The following is a 16,037-nucleotide window of genomic DNA, read 5'->3' on the forward strand; positions in this document are numbered from 1 at the left end:
GAGCTTGTAGATATGCATCTTCACTGTTATTGTGCTGTAACTTGTGTCACACACACACCAAATCAATCTAGACAGCACTATAATTGCTTTTGATGTAGGCATAGCACTTTATAGTTAGATATATGTGGGTGATTCTTCAACTTGGGGCACTTTTGAGTTTAGAATTTAAAAAAATGTAAATATGGTTTGAACTCAGTTTAGTTTTCCATTCCTAGGTGTTCATTAAGGGGTCTGGACTCTGGAACAATGATCTTAGCTATCAATCAGGCCATTGCTATTCCTATTTTGATTGTGGGATGTCAATGGGCCATTCACAACCATCTATCCAGGAGGAATGTGATGTCAATAAGCCATCTCTTGAATTTGAATATCTGGCCTGGCCTATCAGATGGCAGAGGCTGAGCACACAGTATAAAGCACAGCATCATTTGAGCTAAGCAACACACATCATTTATCAGGATGAGTGAGCCACAGAGAAAGAAGAAGTGTGTGCAGTCAGTCCTCACTTTCGCCAAGCCGAGGCCTTCAGCAGCAGTGCCAGTGATGTCACCCGTGGAGCCTGTGGAAGCTGCTTTGGTTTCCGAGTGCAACAAAGAGAATGCAATGCCACCAGGACTTAACGCAGAGGAGTCACAGGAGGAGGCTGCTAGTATCACTGTCACTGCTGTTCCTACAGTATGTGTCGATATATGCTGTCTTTATTCAACTGAAACTGACAAACCGATCCAACCATTTGTTGCAAAGAAGGATACGTCCAGGGCCTTTGGTCAAAAGGTTCGTTATTGCAATCCAGAGTGGTTAACAACGCGACCCTGGCTTGTACTGTGCAGTACAAGAAAACGATTGATTTGTCACATTTGCCGGTATGCTACCTCTCGAAACCTGATCAACTTTGCAAAATATGGACAAGACAACTTCACTTCTACTGGTGTCAACAACTGGAAAAAGTGCCCTGATATGCTGGACAGCCACGAATCAAGTGTGATACACAAGGAGTCTTTGCAGAAGATGCATGCATACAAAGAAGAAATATCCATTAATGTACAGATGGACAATCAACTCGCTGTCGACCAAAAAGGAAGAAAGAATGGCTTGGTGGAACAACTCAAAAGTTTGCGATTTCTTGTGAGGCAGGGGATTGCTGTAAGAGGACACAAAGATCAGAATTCCAACTTTTACCAGCTGACGAGATTGGTGGCAGAACACAACACAGTTCTGAATAGTTTCCTGTCCACGGGTAAATTCCAGGGCCATGATATCCTTAATGAACTAATTCAACATATGTATCGCACAACGCTCAACACCCTGCTATCCAGGATAAAAGCTGCTGGACATTATGCCATCATTGTGGATGAGACTATGGACATAAGTGGTAAAGAGCAGCTGTCACTCTCTGTGCGATCGGTCTCACGTGACTTCGTTGTGACAGAGGAATTTATTGGAATGCATGACTGTCCAAATACTGATGCAAAGTCCATAACGCGCACAATTGAGGATATACTGTGCCGGAGCGGTTTGGATCTAATGGATATGCGTGGCCAGACCTACGATGGTGCGTCTGTGTTGCAGGGGAAAATGTCTGGTGTGGCCAAACGAATCAAAGACAAAAACCCCAAAGCCATTTCTGTCCACTGCATGAACCATTGTCTCAACTTGATTCTGCAAGAGGTTGGGAGGGAGTCTACACTGGTTTCGAAGGCCTTACAACTTGTTCATGACATTTACGAGGTGATTGCTGCCTCACCAAAAAGGCGAAATATTTTTGAGAAAATGCGTGACTTGCACAGTAGGTCTACTGATTCTGAAGATGAACAAAGTTCCACCAATGAACAAAGTTTGAATCTGAAATCCCTCTGCACGACTCGCTGGACCTGCAGAACCGCAGCCATCAAAGCCCTGCTCGTTAACTATGAGGCTGTGTATGACACATTGACTGAAGTTCGGCTTTTCAAGGACCGCGTGGGAAAACACACAGCCCCTGGATATCAGTCATGGATGACACAGTTTGATTTTCACCTGGGACTGAAGGTTGCCTTCAGCCTGTTCTCCACTGCTGAGCAGGTTGCAAAAGAACTGCAGAGTAAAGAAATGAATGCAGAAAAGGTGGGTTCCACTATAAAGGCACTCCTCTTGCGCTATGCAACAATGAGGACCGAAGCGTTTTTTCGTACTCTATATTATGACAGCTCAAGAAGCTATCTGGTCCAACCAGCTTTCATCCTAAAAAAAAAAAACGTTCCGAGTCGCTTTGATGATGGTGTGGGAACACACCAGTGGAGCGACCCAGAAGAGATGTATAGGAGCCAATTCTTTGAAGCAATCGACCTGCTGACATCTTAACTACACAAGAGATTCGAACAGCCCACGCTGAATCTCCTGTCTCAGATCGAGAACATCCTACTCACTGCTGTCAACAGGTTTGTACCTATATTATCTTGTAGTAATAATACATTGTATTCATGTTGCACTTTACATTGCTCCAGTAGAATAAAAATAATTGTAATAATATATAAGCACTATAAGTTACAGTGAAATAATGTATTGGGCCTGGTAGGCCAACTGATGTTGTTATTGTCGTCACCAAACTATAATAGAATATTTTTGTTTTAACAGCACAGAGGGACCTGGACCAATAACAATCCATGACGATGTCGTCGTCCAGTGCACTGGAGACATCGATATGGATCGACTCTCTGTACAGCTGACATTGCTCCCGGGATTGTTGGCAGTTCACAACGAGAAGAATGTACTCATGGGTCGCACGGCCATCACAAAAGTGACACAAGTAGCTACACTCGTTGACGTGCTGAAACAGAATTGGGCTGAAGATGGATGTCTTAGCGAGGTCACCAAGCTACTGCGTCTGTACTTAACAGTGCCGATGACAAATTCCAACGCTGAGCGTAGTTTCTCAACCCTTCGTCGGGTGAAAACCTACCTTCGTTCAACGATGACCCAAAAACGCCTCAACCACCTGCTTTTTTTGCACATCCATGATGATCTGACTGAAGCCTTGGATCTTAAGGAAGTTGTGAAAAGCTTCTGTTTTGGGAATGACTCCCGCATACAGTACTTTGGGAAATGTGGGTTCGGCAGCTGGTAAACCTGGTTCTGCATCATACCTGCCCTCATGAAGAGTCCTGTGCGAGTCAAAACATGTTTGCAGTTTTAAAAGTTATTTTTATCTATCCTCCTCATTTTTAAACTTTTTTGAGTGCTCAGATCACGGTCCTTTTTCTATTATTTGAGTCCCACTGATCTTTGAAGCACCATTTCACTTTACTTTTAAACTTTTTATTGCACCTCCATCGAGCATTTGGTTGATTCCCTCTTTGTATTTGTATTTGCATTGCTTTGGATATACATATATCTAATGTTTATTTTGCTTTCCTTCTACCTTCCTTATTCCTAAATAAAGTGCCTCATCTTTGGTTTAAATGAATGTGTCATGGAGTTCTTTTCACTTTCATTAGCCCTGAATTTTACACAATTTTACATCTAATCACTTGGTTACCTACTCTCCATAAACAACTACACTTTAGAAACAAGCTCAAATAATTAACTATACTTTATTTTTGTCATACATTTTTATTAACATTTTATAAATGATTATAAAATTGGTACAGTATACTTTTACAATTTATCCAGGGACAATTGTCTTCTAAGAACACTTTACAAATAACACAAGTGCTTACTGTAGTGAATTAAACAGAGAGGACTGGAGTCTGGAGTCAATTGGGTTATATTATTTTTAACACGAATTTGAAGCTGTCAAAATCTGACGGCCATTGTCACGCCCACCTTTTGGTAATGCCCACTTTCGGCCACGCCCACCTTTTGGTAACGCCCACTTTTGGCCACGCCCACAAAAAGGACCCCCCTTGTCATTTTCCAGGCAGGCTCCACTGACACACACACACACACACACACACACACACACACACACACACACACACTGTACACACACACACACGCACACACACACACAGTCAAAAAGGCATTCGGTTAGTCTGGTAGTGGTATTGCACAGCCATTCTGGTCTCATCCAAACACAGTGAAATAGCACGGATTGGCATTTCCGTATACATAGGCTACACGCCTAGAAAACAAAATCCGTTATTACACTGAAATCCTCCCTAGACTGACGGAGGATCACAAAGTGATGATCATCAGTCAAGTTCACAGCGTGACAGACAGACAGACATCGCATGTCTACATTCAGATTGACATGACAACATGGATGTAGATTTATTAAGACGACAGAGATCTTTTATCATTCCTGTAGCTGTACTGTTCGGACAGAGATTGTCTTCTAAATTCTAAAATATGCATTTGCCTAATTATCCCCTTTCTGAGTTATTAAACAAATGGATAGTGGTTTAATAGTTTTTTTTAAATTATTTATTTAAGTATTTGATATTATTCACTTAATCCCATTAAAGGGCTCACCAAATAAAAGTACAACAGAAGGGACCACAAATGGATGAAATATAAATCAAAATCAAATTTAATTTATAAAGCACATTAAAAACGACTGTCATCGACCAAAGTGCTGTACAAGTCAAGAAAACGTATAGCATCAACGATACACATAGATACAATAAAACACTGAGGTGATCAAATAAAAGGTTGGATTAAAAGCCAAGTCGAAAAAATGGGTCTTAAGCAAAGACTAAAAAGTCTTTATCTGATGTGAAGAGGAAGGCTATTCCAGAGCCTAGGGGCAGCCGCGGCAAAAGCACGGTCTATAAGACTGTCACAACTGTATTGTCCACTCATGAGTCATGTGTAGGCTACATAATACAACAACTACAATACACACAGAAGCATGAAAAGAAACGCATACAAGCTTGTTTTGAGGAACACAAATTCATTCCTGGTTCTATCGATGTATGTAGGTGAAAGATCACTCAGCTGGGTCTGAGGTTTCCAAGCCATGGGAATTAATTATATTGTAATTGAGGTTGCTGCTGAACCACACACACACACACACACACACACACACACACACACACACACACACACACACACACACACACACACACACACACACACACACACGTGTGTGTTATCAGTTGTTTAGTTTGAACTCTAGAGCAGTCAGGTTCCCAAACCTTTTCATGTCAAGGGCCCCCAAATTGACACCAATTAGCCTGCAGACCCCCATTAGAAAATATATACCAATACCAACCCATAAGAGAAGATCTTTACGGCTCTGGCAGTGATTTTCACAGATTTTCAGTTCAAGGACCCCCAGGTTTGACCTGAATTAGGCTACGGACCCCCATTTAATGGCCTTTCTATCTCTGGGACCCCGCGTCAATTGAACTCTGAGAGTGTACAAATGGAACCAAATGGACCCGTTCCATTTGTACACTCTCTGAGTTACAGACCCATAAGGGTCCATTTGGTTCCTAATTATCATTTAGCTGGGGACCCCCTGGAACTCTCTCAAGGACCCCACTTTTGGAACCACTGGTATATGTTTGAACTTTGAAAGCAAAGAAAGAAAGAAAGAAAGAAATGTGTTCATGTCTGGCTAATCTGTGTTCCCAGTCTGGCTGATCCAGATGCACCACATGCAGATGATGACCATAGCATAGCAGGTGATGAGCAGCAGGTAGATGCGGAACAGCAGGAAGTCCAGGACGTATCCCACGTGACACCACTGGTCCTGCATCTCGCTCTCCTTCTGCAGCGACGTTAGGTGGGCGCGCAGCTCACTCAGGTCCAGGCAGATCTGCTGCAGCTCGGGGCCAGCGGGGGGTGCCATGGGGGCCACCACGGGCACTGTGGGCGCAGCGGGCGCCATGGGGGGCACAGCGGGCACCGTGGGCGAAGCGGGCACCGGGCCTGTATGGGCACAACAACGAGGAGAGGGATCGGAAGTCACTGTTGGGCAGAAACCTCTTTATGTACATATTCTACGTTTTTCTTTTAACCAGCTGCTGTGTAAGCACAGCTGGTCAATATTCTCTCTGCAGTGCTTTCACGCCCTCTTGCTGTAGTTGACTGTATGTTTCTCATTTGCTGTATACTGACAACCTATCGTCCTGATTTTCTGCCTCGTCTCTAGGCCACCACACACTTTTTGACTCTAGCCGACCTCTCAGCTTTGGGATATAAGGTAGCAGCTGGTAATTAATTGATGTCATCAATTCCTTTCTTTTTTTCCCTTTATTCCTGTATTTATGCCAGTTGGTAGTGCTCGGTTGATAAATAAACATACCAGTGGTTAACCTTTACCAATGCCTCTGTACTGTTTCTCCAGCCACTAAACACGGTCATTCCTACAAATGGATTGCATTTTATAGCCCTATTCTATGCACTACATGCCTACTCAAAACGCTTTACAACTACCTTTCAAGATTCATACATTGGGAGGTGAAGCAGTGAACAGTCAACGCCAGCGTCCTCACTTCCCACATTCACACACCAACGGTGGCAACCACTGGAGGCAAGATGGGGTTCAGTGTCTTGCCCAGGAGGAGACAGGAGGAGCCGGGATTCGAACCACAGACCCACGGGTCATTGGACGACCTGCCCTACCTCCTGAGCCACAGCCGCCCCTTGTATTGCAATATAGATTTGCATCCCTTTTGGTGTTTTAAGCATTATGTTATACTTTAACTATTGATAAATAGTAGATCTACAAGCTCATAGTGTGGCACAGAGTGCCGTGCTACAAGCTTGTAGATCTGCTATTTTTGAAAATATGTGCAATTCTTGGAATATATTCTTTCAGAGCGAACGTTTTTAACTCAAATCGTTGCTTCTGGGAGGGTCCCTGGAACAACATATTTTCAGATGGGAGGGGGGGGGGGGGGGGGGGGGGGGTCGGCAGCCGATTATGTATAATTTTTGGGGTCCTTTTGAGAACCACGGATATAGAAACAGAATTAAACTGTCATGATTTAGAAGACATTTTGTCTCAGTAATCGAGTACTTTTACTCCACCACTAGTAGTAGTAGTAGTAGCAGTGCATTACCACTGGTAGCCGTGGCAGCAGACCTCGTGTGAGCATCTGATTGGACGACCCAGGGGCCTGGGCCGCCGTCGGGCGGCCTATCAGGCTTGTCCTCCTGGCCCTGGTCCTGGCCACCGGGCGGCGGGAGCTCCTCGGGCCAGCGGTAACAGATGAGGCTGGCGATGTGCTTGAGGACCACCACGCGGACCCAGCGCGGGACGTCCCGGTACTTCATGGAGTTGTGGTGGAGGACGTTGGTGATGATGACAGTCTCCAGCAGGCTGATCACCATGAGGGCCAGACACACCGAGAAGTAGATGCCTGAAGAAGAGAGGGTGGTGGTGGGAAAGTAACATTTACTTAAGTGCTGTACCTACTGTATAAGTACAATTTTGAGGTAGAAGGAGGAGAGGACACTGGGGCAGCACGGACATTTTAAGCCTTTTATTTAGGTGAGGGTATACAAAAAACTACTAACGTTTCGGCCTATGCGGTGTTCATCAGTCATGAACAATTTTGAGGTGTTTTGTAACCTCGCGTCACCAGGCTTTCCACCTCGGAAGAAAGCCTGGTCTGTGTCCCAAAATAGCCATGTGAACCGCGGATGGTAATTTACGTCATGTTGTAGTCACTGATTTGTAGTCATCAGGCACAAGGCTGAATAAGAAGTACCCATTCATAGTAGTCTTGTGTAGCCAGACAACTATTCCACAATCTCTGAATGTTATATAGAGTCTGCACCTATGAGCTGAGTAACGAAAGCTGCCATTTCCGTTCACGAAAATATATTTTAAAATATCTTTAGAGCTTATTTTTTATTTCCTTTTCTGCTAAGCAACAAGCTATATATACTTAGATGTTTTCTATTTATATTAAATAATATAAATAAATGTGCGCGACTGTAAAGACGAAACGGAAGTGACGAGGAGGCTCCACTTCCGCTTTATCGCATACTCATGATACCTCTTCCGTTGGCCCAGACTGTATGATGAAGCGTTTGGAAATCGCGGAGGCAACAGTCTGGTAACGCGAGACTACATTTATAGTGCTGATTCCGCCTTGTGGTTTCCTGCCAGATGACTACAAATCATTGACTACAACATGACGAAAGTTACCATCCGCTCCGGACCGGATCATGAACCTGAAATGGAATGCTGCCTAGGCTAGCTGTTTTGTACTTTATTTGACGATTTCCGATTTCCAAAACTTTGACTTCTACTCTACGACGTCTTGGATTCAAATGTTTTGCACTTTGACTCCAATACATTTATTTGAAAACCTTAGTTGCTACTTACTTTTTTTCTCTCCAAAACATACATTAACCACTTCAGCCCTAAGCATTTTTGGGGGTTCAGATTTCATAGTTTTTACTGTATGAATTATTATGTCTTCTTGTCTTTCCATGCAGTGGTTCTCAACCTTTTCAGGCCGTGACCCCCAAAAACAATAATATTTGAACTGGTGATCCCCCAGAATAATCCCACCCTGACAAGCAAGTGCCAATTAAGCTGCCATTTTATCATGATTACTGAGGACCTATTAAATGAAGATGCAGATGATGTTGAAAGGTGGTGAAGTGGTCCTTTAAGTCAATGTGCATCAATGTATAGCTATAGAATAGAGGATTAGATTAGAATGAACAGGAAAAACCCTAATAATCAAAATAAACAATGGAACATCTAAACTGTAGTTACATGTTTCAGCCTGTAGAGGGGACTGAAACCATACTATAGACATTAATCAGAACAGAAAGATGGGTTCCTCTCCGTTAGCCTATAATAAACAGCCAAACTTCAACACCTGTTGACTGTTGTAGATACCTACTGTACACCTATATCTACCGATAGATATTTTATTATGTTTTATTATTTCATATTTTGTGATCACATCTTATAACGATGTTAAAAATATCTTGTCTGTAGGCTTATGTGTCGCCCTGTCATTGTCATACCATATACTGTTTTCTAACTTTTCTGTAATGTTTGCAGTAATGTCTGGGTCTACTATCAGTCAGCCACTTATACCAATGGAAAATATTAACATCCCAAATGGCATTTAAGAGGAAAATCAACAAGAAGGACGTGGCTATTATTTTCAAGCCATCTTTAATACAGCCATCATCGACTACAAACGTGAATAAACCTGAATGATATCATTCAGGTTTATGATAAATTATAATTAGCCTACTCAAATAAATCACATCTGGGATAGCATACCCCTTCATTAACACAGGTGCACTATATAGTCTATAGAGCGTCGCTGTCCCGCCCCCTACCAGGGCCCAGGAAATGCATTCCCCGTTCATTTTCCTCATAGACATTTCAAAAAGTATTTATTGAAAGACCTTTTAAGCCTAGTACAAAGCCAACTCGATTTGTGACAAATCAACAAATTCACGGGGCCGCGCTCATGTAAATACGCTTGCGTTGTCGCACTGCGACTTCTCAGAGCAAAAACGCAGGTCTCATTGGAAAATGAACTATAGGCGCGTTTTATTGCTCCCCGCTTGCAAGGCCCTTTAGTCGACGACATTTCTCAACACTGCTGACCTATGATGGGCGTGCCGTTGGCCGTGCTGGGCAGCAGGTCGTTCATGATGAGCAGGAAGACGGTGTATCCCAGGATGAGGGTCATCTTGAAGGAGGCACGGTCCACGCTGTGAGGCGGCAGGTAGAAGGACAGGATGTCAATGAGCATCAGGAAGGAGCTGGGGATGAGCAGGTTGACCACGTACAGCACCGGGCGGCGCTTGATCACCACCTAGTGGACAAGAGGACGGGGAATGACATAAATGTGTGTTTACTTTTTAGACAGTAACGGTTACTGTGCATTTTACAGGTTACTGAGTAACCTGTAAAATGACTATGTCATTAATATACCTTAGAGTGTGGAAATAATAATGAAAAAAGTCCTTTGGTGTTGCCTAGAACTGGAGGTCTGGAAAAAAATCATTAACATTATGAAGTACATCTTTGTGATGTCACTGAGATGTCACTTCATAATGTTAATGATTTTTTCAGAAGGTGATGATGTCCCACTCACCCAGAAGGTGATGATGTCCCACTCACCCAGAAGGTGATGATGTCCAACTCACCCAGAAGGTGATGATGTCCCACTCACCCAGAAGGTGATGATGTCCCACTCACCCAGAAGGTGATGATGTCACATTTGATGTCCCACTCACCCAGAAGGTGATGATGTCCCACTCGTCGATGCCGAACTTCAGGATGGAGGTCTCTCCATGGATCACCAGCAGCTCCCACTCCCCGCTGGCCTCCAGGTAGCGCTTAGAGTTACCCGACATCTCCTCAAACGTCAGGGCTGGACTCACCCTCACGTCCCTGACTGACACATGCAATGATGCAGGAGCAGTGTTGATTTCATATTTCAGTCGAGCTTTAGTCGACTAAATATCATTAGATTGAATCAATCTGCAGTTGATTTTGTCGATACAAATGTATTTTGGCAGGGGTTGATGGCATCAATGACACTTGGTTGCATGCTGAGAATAGCAGATCTACAAGCTCACAACGTGTCGCAGCACTCCCAGTGTCCTAGTAGTATATTATGGAGGTGTGATGTCACAAGGCGTGACCATATATGGAGGCGTGGGTTGACTAACTAACTGACGGACGGACGGACGGATGGAAATAGTAAATGTGACCTATGGTCACAATAAACTAAACTTTGACTAATTATATTTGCCAATTTCGTCAACATAAAAACTAGACTAAAATGTTAGAGAGTCTAGTGGAGAAGAGATCTACTATATTAACGACTAGACGTAGCCGCGTTGTGAGCTTGCAGATCGGCTATTTTCAGCACGCAACCAAGACCAAATCAGCCTTTACGATGCCATCAAGGCCTGCTAAAACACATTTTTGTCGACTAAATCCACTGTAGATTTAGAACTAAAATCTTTAGTTGACTAAAACTAGACTATCCTCGGAAACCCAGATTTCTTTATTTCCAGGGAGAACTCCTTTGTTAAATTGACGCACACACACACACACACACACACACACACTCCTCTCTCTGTCGCTCTAATTAATTAGTCTCATGTCCAGCAGCTGTGCCTAGTTTCCTCCGGCGGATCCTGCCGGGAGCTGCCGCCTATGCCATAAAAAGCATAGGTCAATTCCGGTCTAAAACTAGACTAACACTTAAACATTTCAGTTGACTAAAATCAGTAAAATCTAAATCAAAACTGAAACTAAATCAAAATTTGCAGTCAAACTCGACACTGGCGTGCAGTTTACTGGTGTGCATGTAGGAGCCGAAGGTGAAGGTGCAGTTCTGCACGTCGAAGGGGAAGCTGAAGATCTCCAGGTTGCAGGCAGAGACCAGACGCAGCATCCGGTCCCAGCGGATGTGTCCCGTGTGGTTCACGTACGCGTAGGGACACGACTGGGACACGTCGTCGTCCACACTGAGACACGAAGAAGGGAAGTGGTCTTTACATTTAAAAATAGGCAGATGCTCTTCATTCAAGAGCTACAGTACTTACAATGAGCAACGTAAACATGCACATTATACGATCAAACTCAGAGAGACAGTGTAAGTGCCTCAGTAAACTAGGATTGCCAGTAAACCAAGACCCTAACATCAGTCATCTTCCTTCTGAAGAAGGCGGTCGCATTCTTTTTCTCTCTCCCTCTCTGAAGATGCAAGTAGGCCGGGCGCAGCGCACGCTTGCGACCAGCAGCAATAACTTTGGTCTGACTGATGTATTTATATGTGTTTCAAGCCTTATGGCCTGCTGTAAAACCTTTTGCCCTTCGGGGACACTAATAAACAACCTTGAACCTTGTCTAAACAAGTATTATCAAAATACTAGCCTGGTACATTGAAATTATAGGTGAACATTAACCAGCTCTTTCAATCTACATTGTGGTCAAGAAATAAAACAAGCATTAAGTAAAAAACAAGCATTAAGTAAAAAACATGAGAACAAATGACCACGGTAAGTCTGCCTGGTCGTCATAACAAAGAGAGAGGGGCATGAAATGATGAGTGTGGATCAAATTATGAAAGAAAAACAAGAATGAATTGTATATAAACTAGAAATGCTAGTTCAGATGTACTGCACGTTGAAAATACCTCCCTTAGCTCGACCTGGCTGTATCGCTGATTAAAGCCACCAAAATGGGTTCCCGTTCAGAATGGATTAATGGCTTTGATTGAGTGATTGAATACTTTAATAGTTTGCAGAAAAAGGCATAGGAAAGGACAGTTCAATACAAGGTCTGCTAAGGGTATTTAAACCCAATACAAGAAAGCCTATGGCTCAACAAATGGCTGTATTTTTTTTCCTTTTGAATGTTTACATCGTAATGAGCACGTGTTGTTTATTTCAATGTCCAATGACATGGGCCAAGTTATTGTGGAACATCTTGTTCCATTAACATAAGACATCCAATGTAGGCCTACTACATTTCTGACGGCATGTGACCTACTGTAGTACTGTTCTGAATCGATTGATTGGTTGAAACAGAAGAAGCATGTACCAATCAGGACACTTACAACTCATAGATGATGATGTCAGGAGACCAGAGCTGCTTCACAGGGAGGGAGATCCTGGTCACACCGTCACACACGTCAGGGTCCCAGATCAGGAACTCATGGTGCCAGTACTGGAGAGACGAACAGGTACAGCTAAAGTCACGTTTTACATTATGATTAGGAAATGTATTTTTCTTTTTTGTGGGGTGGGGGGGGGGGGGTGTTATGGACTAGAACAGCATATAATGCACTGTGGCAGAAATAAACCAAGGAACAGAAACCACAGGACTGAATAAATGCAATAAACACAGACTTACAAAAAGGGACACGTTAGCTCTTTATAGAGGAAAGTGCAAAACATTTGAATTTCTTGTCATGCCAACTTACCACTCTGAGCCACAGGAAGGTCGTAAGAATCTGAGTCTTCTCATTCTGATTTAAACCACAGACAGAAAACGGGGTGTGATAAAATGGCCTCCATGTAAATATAGTCAATGATAGTCGCACTATAGCCTACATTAACAACAATAACACTGTGTGGCAGTCTGGCAGAACACGATGTGAAAACGGCAGATAACCTATGTGTAAAAACAATAAATATGAAAATGCTAAATCTTCGAGGCTCGAACCTACCGCTGCTTTAAAAAAAAAAGAAGAAACACAGACCAGGCTTTCCTCCGAGACAGACGCGAGGTCACACTGCATGTAGTCCTGTGGGCTGGGGGAGTGTCGGGCAGGAGAAGTAGCACGGAGGCTCTATGTCCTCCCGGTGGGGGCTCCTCACTGGCATTTGAGCCAGTAGGATACAACAGCAATGATTAATTGATTGATTGATTGAAACCTTTGTTTATTCTCGAAAAAGCATCGAGGTTCACCCTCAGTGCTGCCGAGATCACATACTGTACACAAAATCAAAAATGAAGACAGATATAAAACATAAAAATAAATAAACACTTGTTGTAGAGTGTTCCATGTAGTTAGTAGGGGCATCGAATTAGAACGCAGATTTCCACAGTTCAGACTGTACAGATGGGACCTCTAGTACTTTAAGACAGTTCAGACTGTACAGATGGGACCTCTAGTAGTTTAAGACAGTTCAGACTGTACAGATGGGACCTCTAGTACTTTAAGACAGTTCAGACTGTACAGATGGGACCTCTAGTAGTTTAAGACAGTTCAGACTGTACAGATGGGACCTCTAGTAGTTTAAGACAGTTCAGACTGTACAGATGCGGGACCTCTAGTATAGTGTAAGACAGTTCAGACTGTACAGATGGGACCTCTAGTAGTTTAAGACAGTTCAGACTGTACAGACTAGTGTAAGCCATTCACTTGAACGGGTCTGACGACAATACTTTTCCAGTTTAGCAGCAACGTGATGACAACTCAGTAATGTGTGTGGGGAGAATAATTGGCGTAACGACTAAAGGCACGACTGGAGGGGAAAAAGGGGGTAAAAGGCATCAGCATACACACTCAAAGGTTTGTCAAGTCAAGTGAAGGTCAAAAGTCTGTATAATTGTTATCTCCATAATTTAAACTTTTTGTGTTTTATTTCTCATAAATTAACACCCAACTTGATCATACAACAGCATCACACAAAAGCATCAAAAGCAGCAGATCTGCGAGCTCGAAACACAAAATCCTGAAATCCAATGTTGTCCACCCGACAGAGACGACTAAAGGCCTATATTCATAGTATGAATAGGCCTTTCTTTACTCACCACCCCCAGTACAGCATACAGAGTGAAGGAGATGTTGGTGATGGTGGGGTTGCTGAGGTTCACCGCCGGCCTGAAGAACTTCAGGTCAAACACCGCCTGCATGGACTCATAGGTGGGACCGCTGTGACCCTCCTTACAGGTCAGCTCACTGTGACACACACAGGCTGAGAGACAGAGAGACACAGCGAGAGAGAGAGAGTTATCATGTTTTTCACGTGCCGAGTTGTTCTTACAAATCAACGGCATCAATGATCAAGACATTTGAAACCAAATTTAATTTCAACAAAAAACCACAACGTCTCAACAGCAGTGCTGCCCCGTTGCCATTTTTATTTATTTTTTAATATCATGAGAATTAAACATCACAAATCGCATGCGAGCATCATTTAAAAAGAAGGGAAATGAATGAGTTAAAGGTCTATAAGGTCCATCATTTAGCTGGGGACCACCGGGAACCCCCTCAACGACCACTAGCTGGTTGAAAACCACTGAACAAATTAAACATGAAACACTAACATATTGGAATGGAACTCTGTGTATTACCTGTTAAAATAAGTAGAGTTGCGATCAGTGTGGAGTTCCATGATGGAATCATGTCGGTCGGTCGCATTGGAAAATGGACAGAGCATTCGGAAGAGGCTTTGTCGACTGCTGTGTGAGGCTTAAAGTAGTAGTAATTGCATTCATGTAGTTACTGTACTGTCATGTGCATGCACGCAGGCAGGCAAGCATGCGCACACACACACACACACACACACACACACACACACACACACACACACACACACACACACACACACACACACACACACACACACAGAGTTGTTGTTCAACACCTACAGTAACCACTCATCCATTGTATTTTCGAACCCTCCTTACCCACGAGAGGTACCATCTGTCCTCTTCTCAGTTACTGTAAGTGCTGGTTTATGTTGTTATTGGTTGGCTATAAGCACAATCTTTTAAAAGTTTTGACTTACATGAGGCACACGTCTATGAATGTAGTTTTATATCGCATGGTCATATCCCAGGAAAGATCATATACAGACTCAAGACATTTAAGAAAGATCAAGGGCAAAATGAACTGCCACCCTATTCATACTCATACTATTCATACAGTTTTAGGTGATAAGGTGACCACAGAAAACTATACAACATGACGTCACGCCACAGTGGTAGTAAGTAATTTATGGTCCCATTCATTTTTAAAGTTGGAACAGCAGATGTTGGAACAACAGATGTTCCGGAGACGGAGAAACACACATCGACCCTGCCCTTCACGCCACTCTCTGCCCTCCACGCCAATCGACCTCAGAGTCGGCGACCCCCCCTGGAACCTACACACCCGATCGGCATGGTGGTCCAGGCACCTAGGCTGCAATCCAGCCTGATCCCGACGACCTTTGCTGCATGTCACTCCCCATCTCTGCCTAGAGCGTGCCTTGCCTGGGCCGCCAGCCTCATGTTCCCACCCTTGCTTTGAAAGACGCAGACGTGGGCAGATGGACCAATGATTGACATTGCTACTTAAGTACTGACTGGTTTATTTGATTCTCTGAGGGATTATAAACGTTGTGTTGTCTCTGTCCGGGACTGCTGTACAGAGACTGCTGTAAGTTGAGTATCTGTCCTGTGAGGCACGTTTTCTGAAGTTAAGTCAAGTTTCATCAAGTTACTTCTGGTGTCCGTTCGCTGCTCATTGGTTTGGCAGCATCGACACTCTTCCCATTTCCTGTCAACTTAAAAAAGAAGAAGAAACCAATTGGTCATGTGACGGTTCCCATCCTCCATGTTTTTCACAGTATATGGATAATATGGTAGAACCAGAACACACAATAACTTA

General features: G+C 43.4%; 1 protein-coding gene across 1 annotated transcript; it reads right to left on the reverse strand.

The window, feature by feature from the left end:
- Nucleotides 1-5,539: 5,539 nt before the first annotated feature.
- Nucleotides 5,540-14,869, reverse strand: LOC310859867 (5-hydroxytryptamine receptor 3A-like; the record flags this gene model as incomplete). Its single annotated transcript, XM_083766634.1, has 9 exons — nt 14,738-14,869; nt 14,195-14,358; nt 12,858-12,902; nt 12,492-12,601; nt 11,228-11,397; nt 10,153-10,313; nt 9,518-9,728; nt 6,993-7,289; nt 5,540-5,790 (listed from the first exon to the last, which is right to left on the reverse strand). The coding sequence occupies exons 1-9, from the start codon at nt 14,802-14,804 to the stop codon at nt 5,540-5,542; spliced, it is 1,476 nt and encodes a 491-aa protein (XP_083622760.1). The 5' UTR covers nt 14,805-14,869.
- Between the last annotated feature and the right edge of the window lie 1,168 nt (nt 14,870-16,037).

Source organism: Protomyctophum parallelum, assembly GCF_964188405.1.
Source record: "Protomyctophum parallelum genome assembly, chromosome: 6".
In the NCBI taxonomy this organism is placed as follows: Eukaryota; Metazoa; Chordata; class Actinopteri; order Myctophiformes; family Myctophidae; genus Protomyctophum; species Protomyctophum parallelum.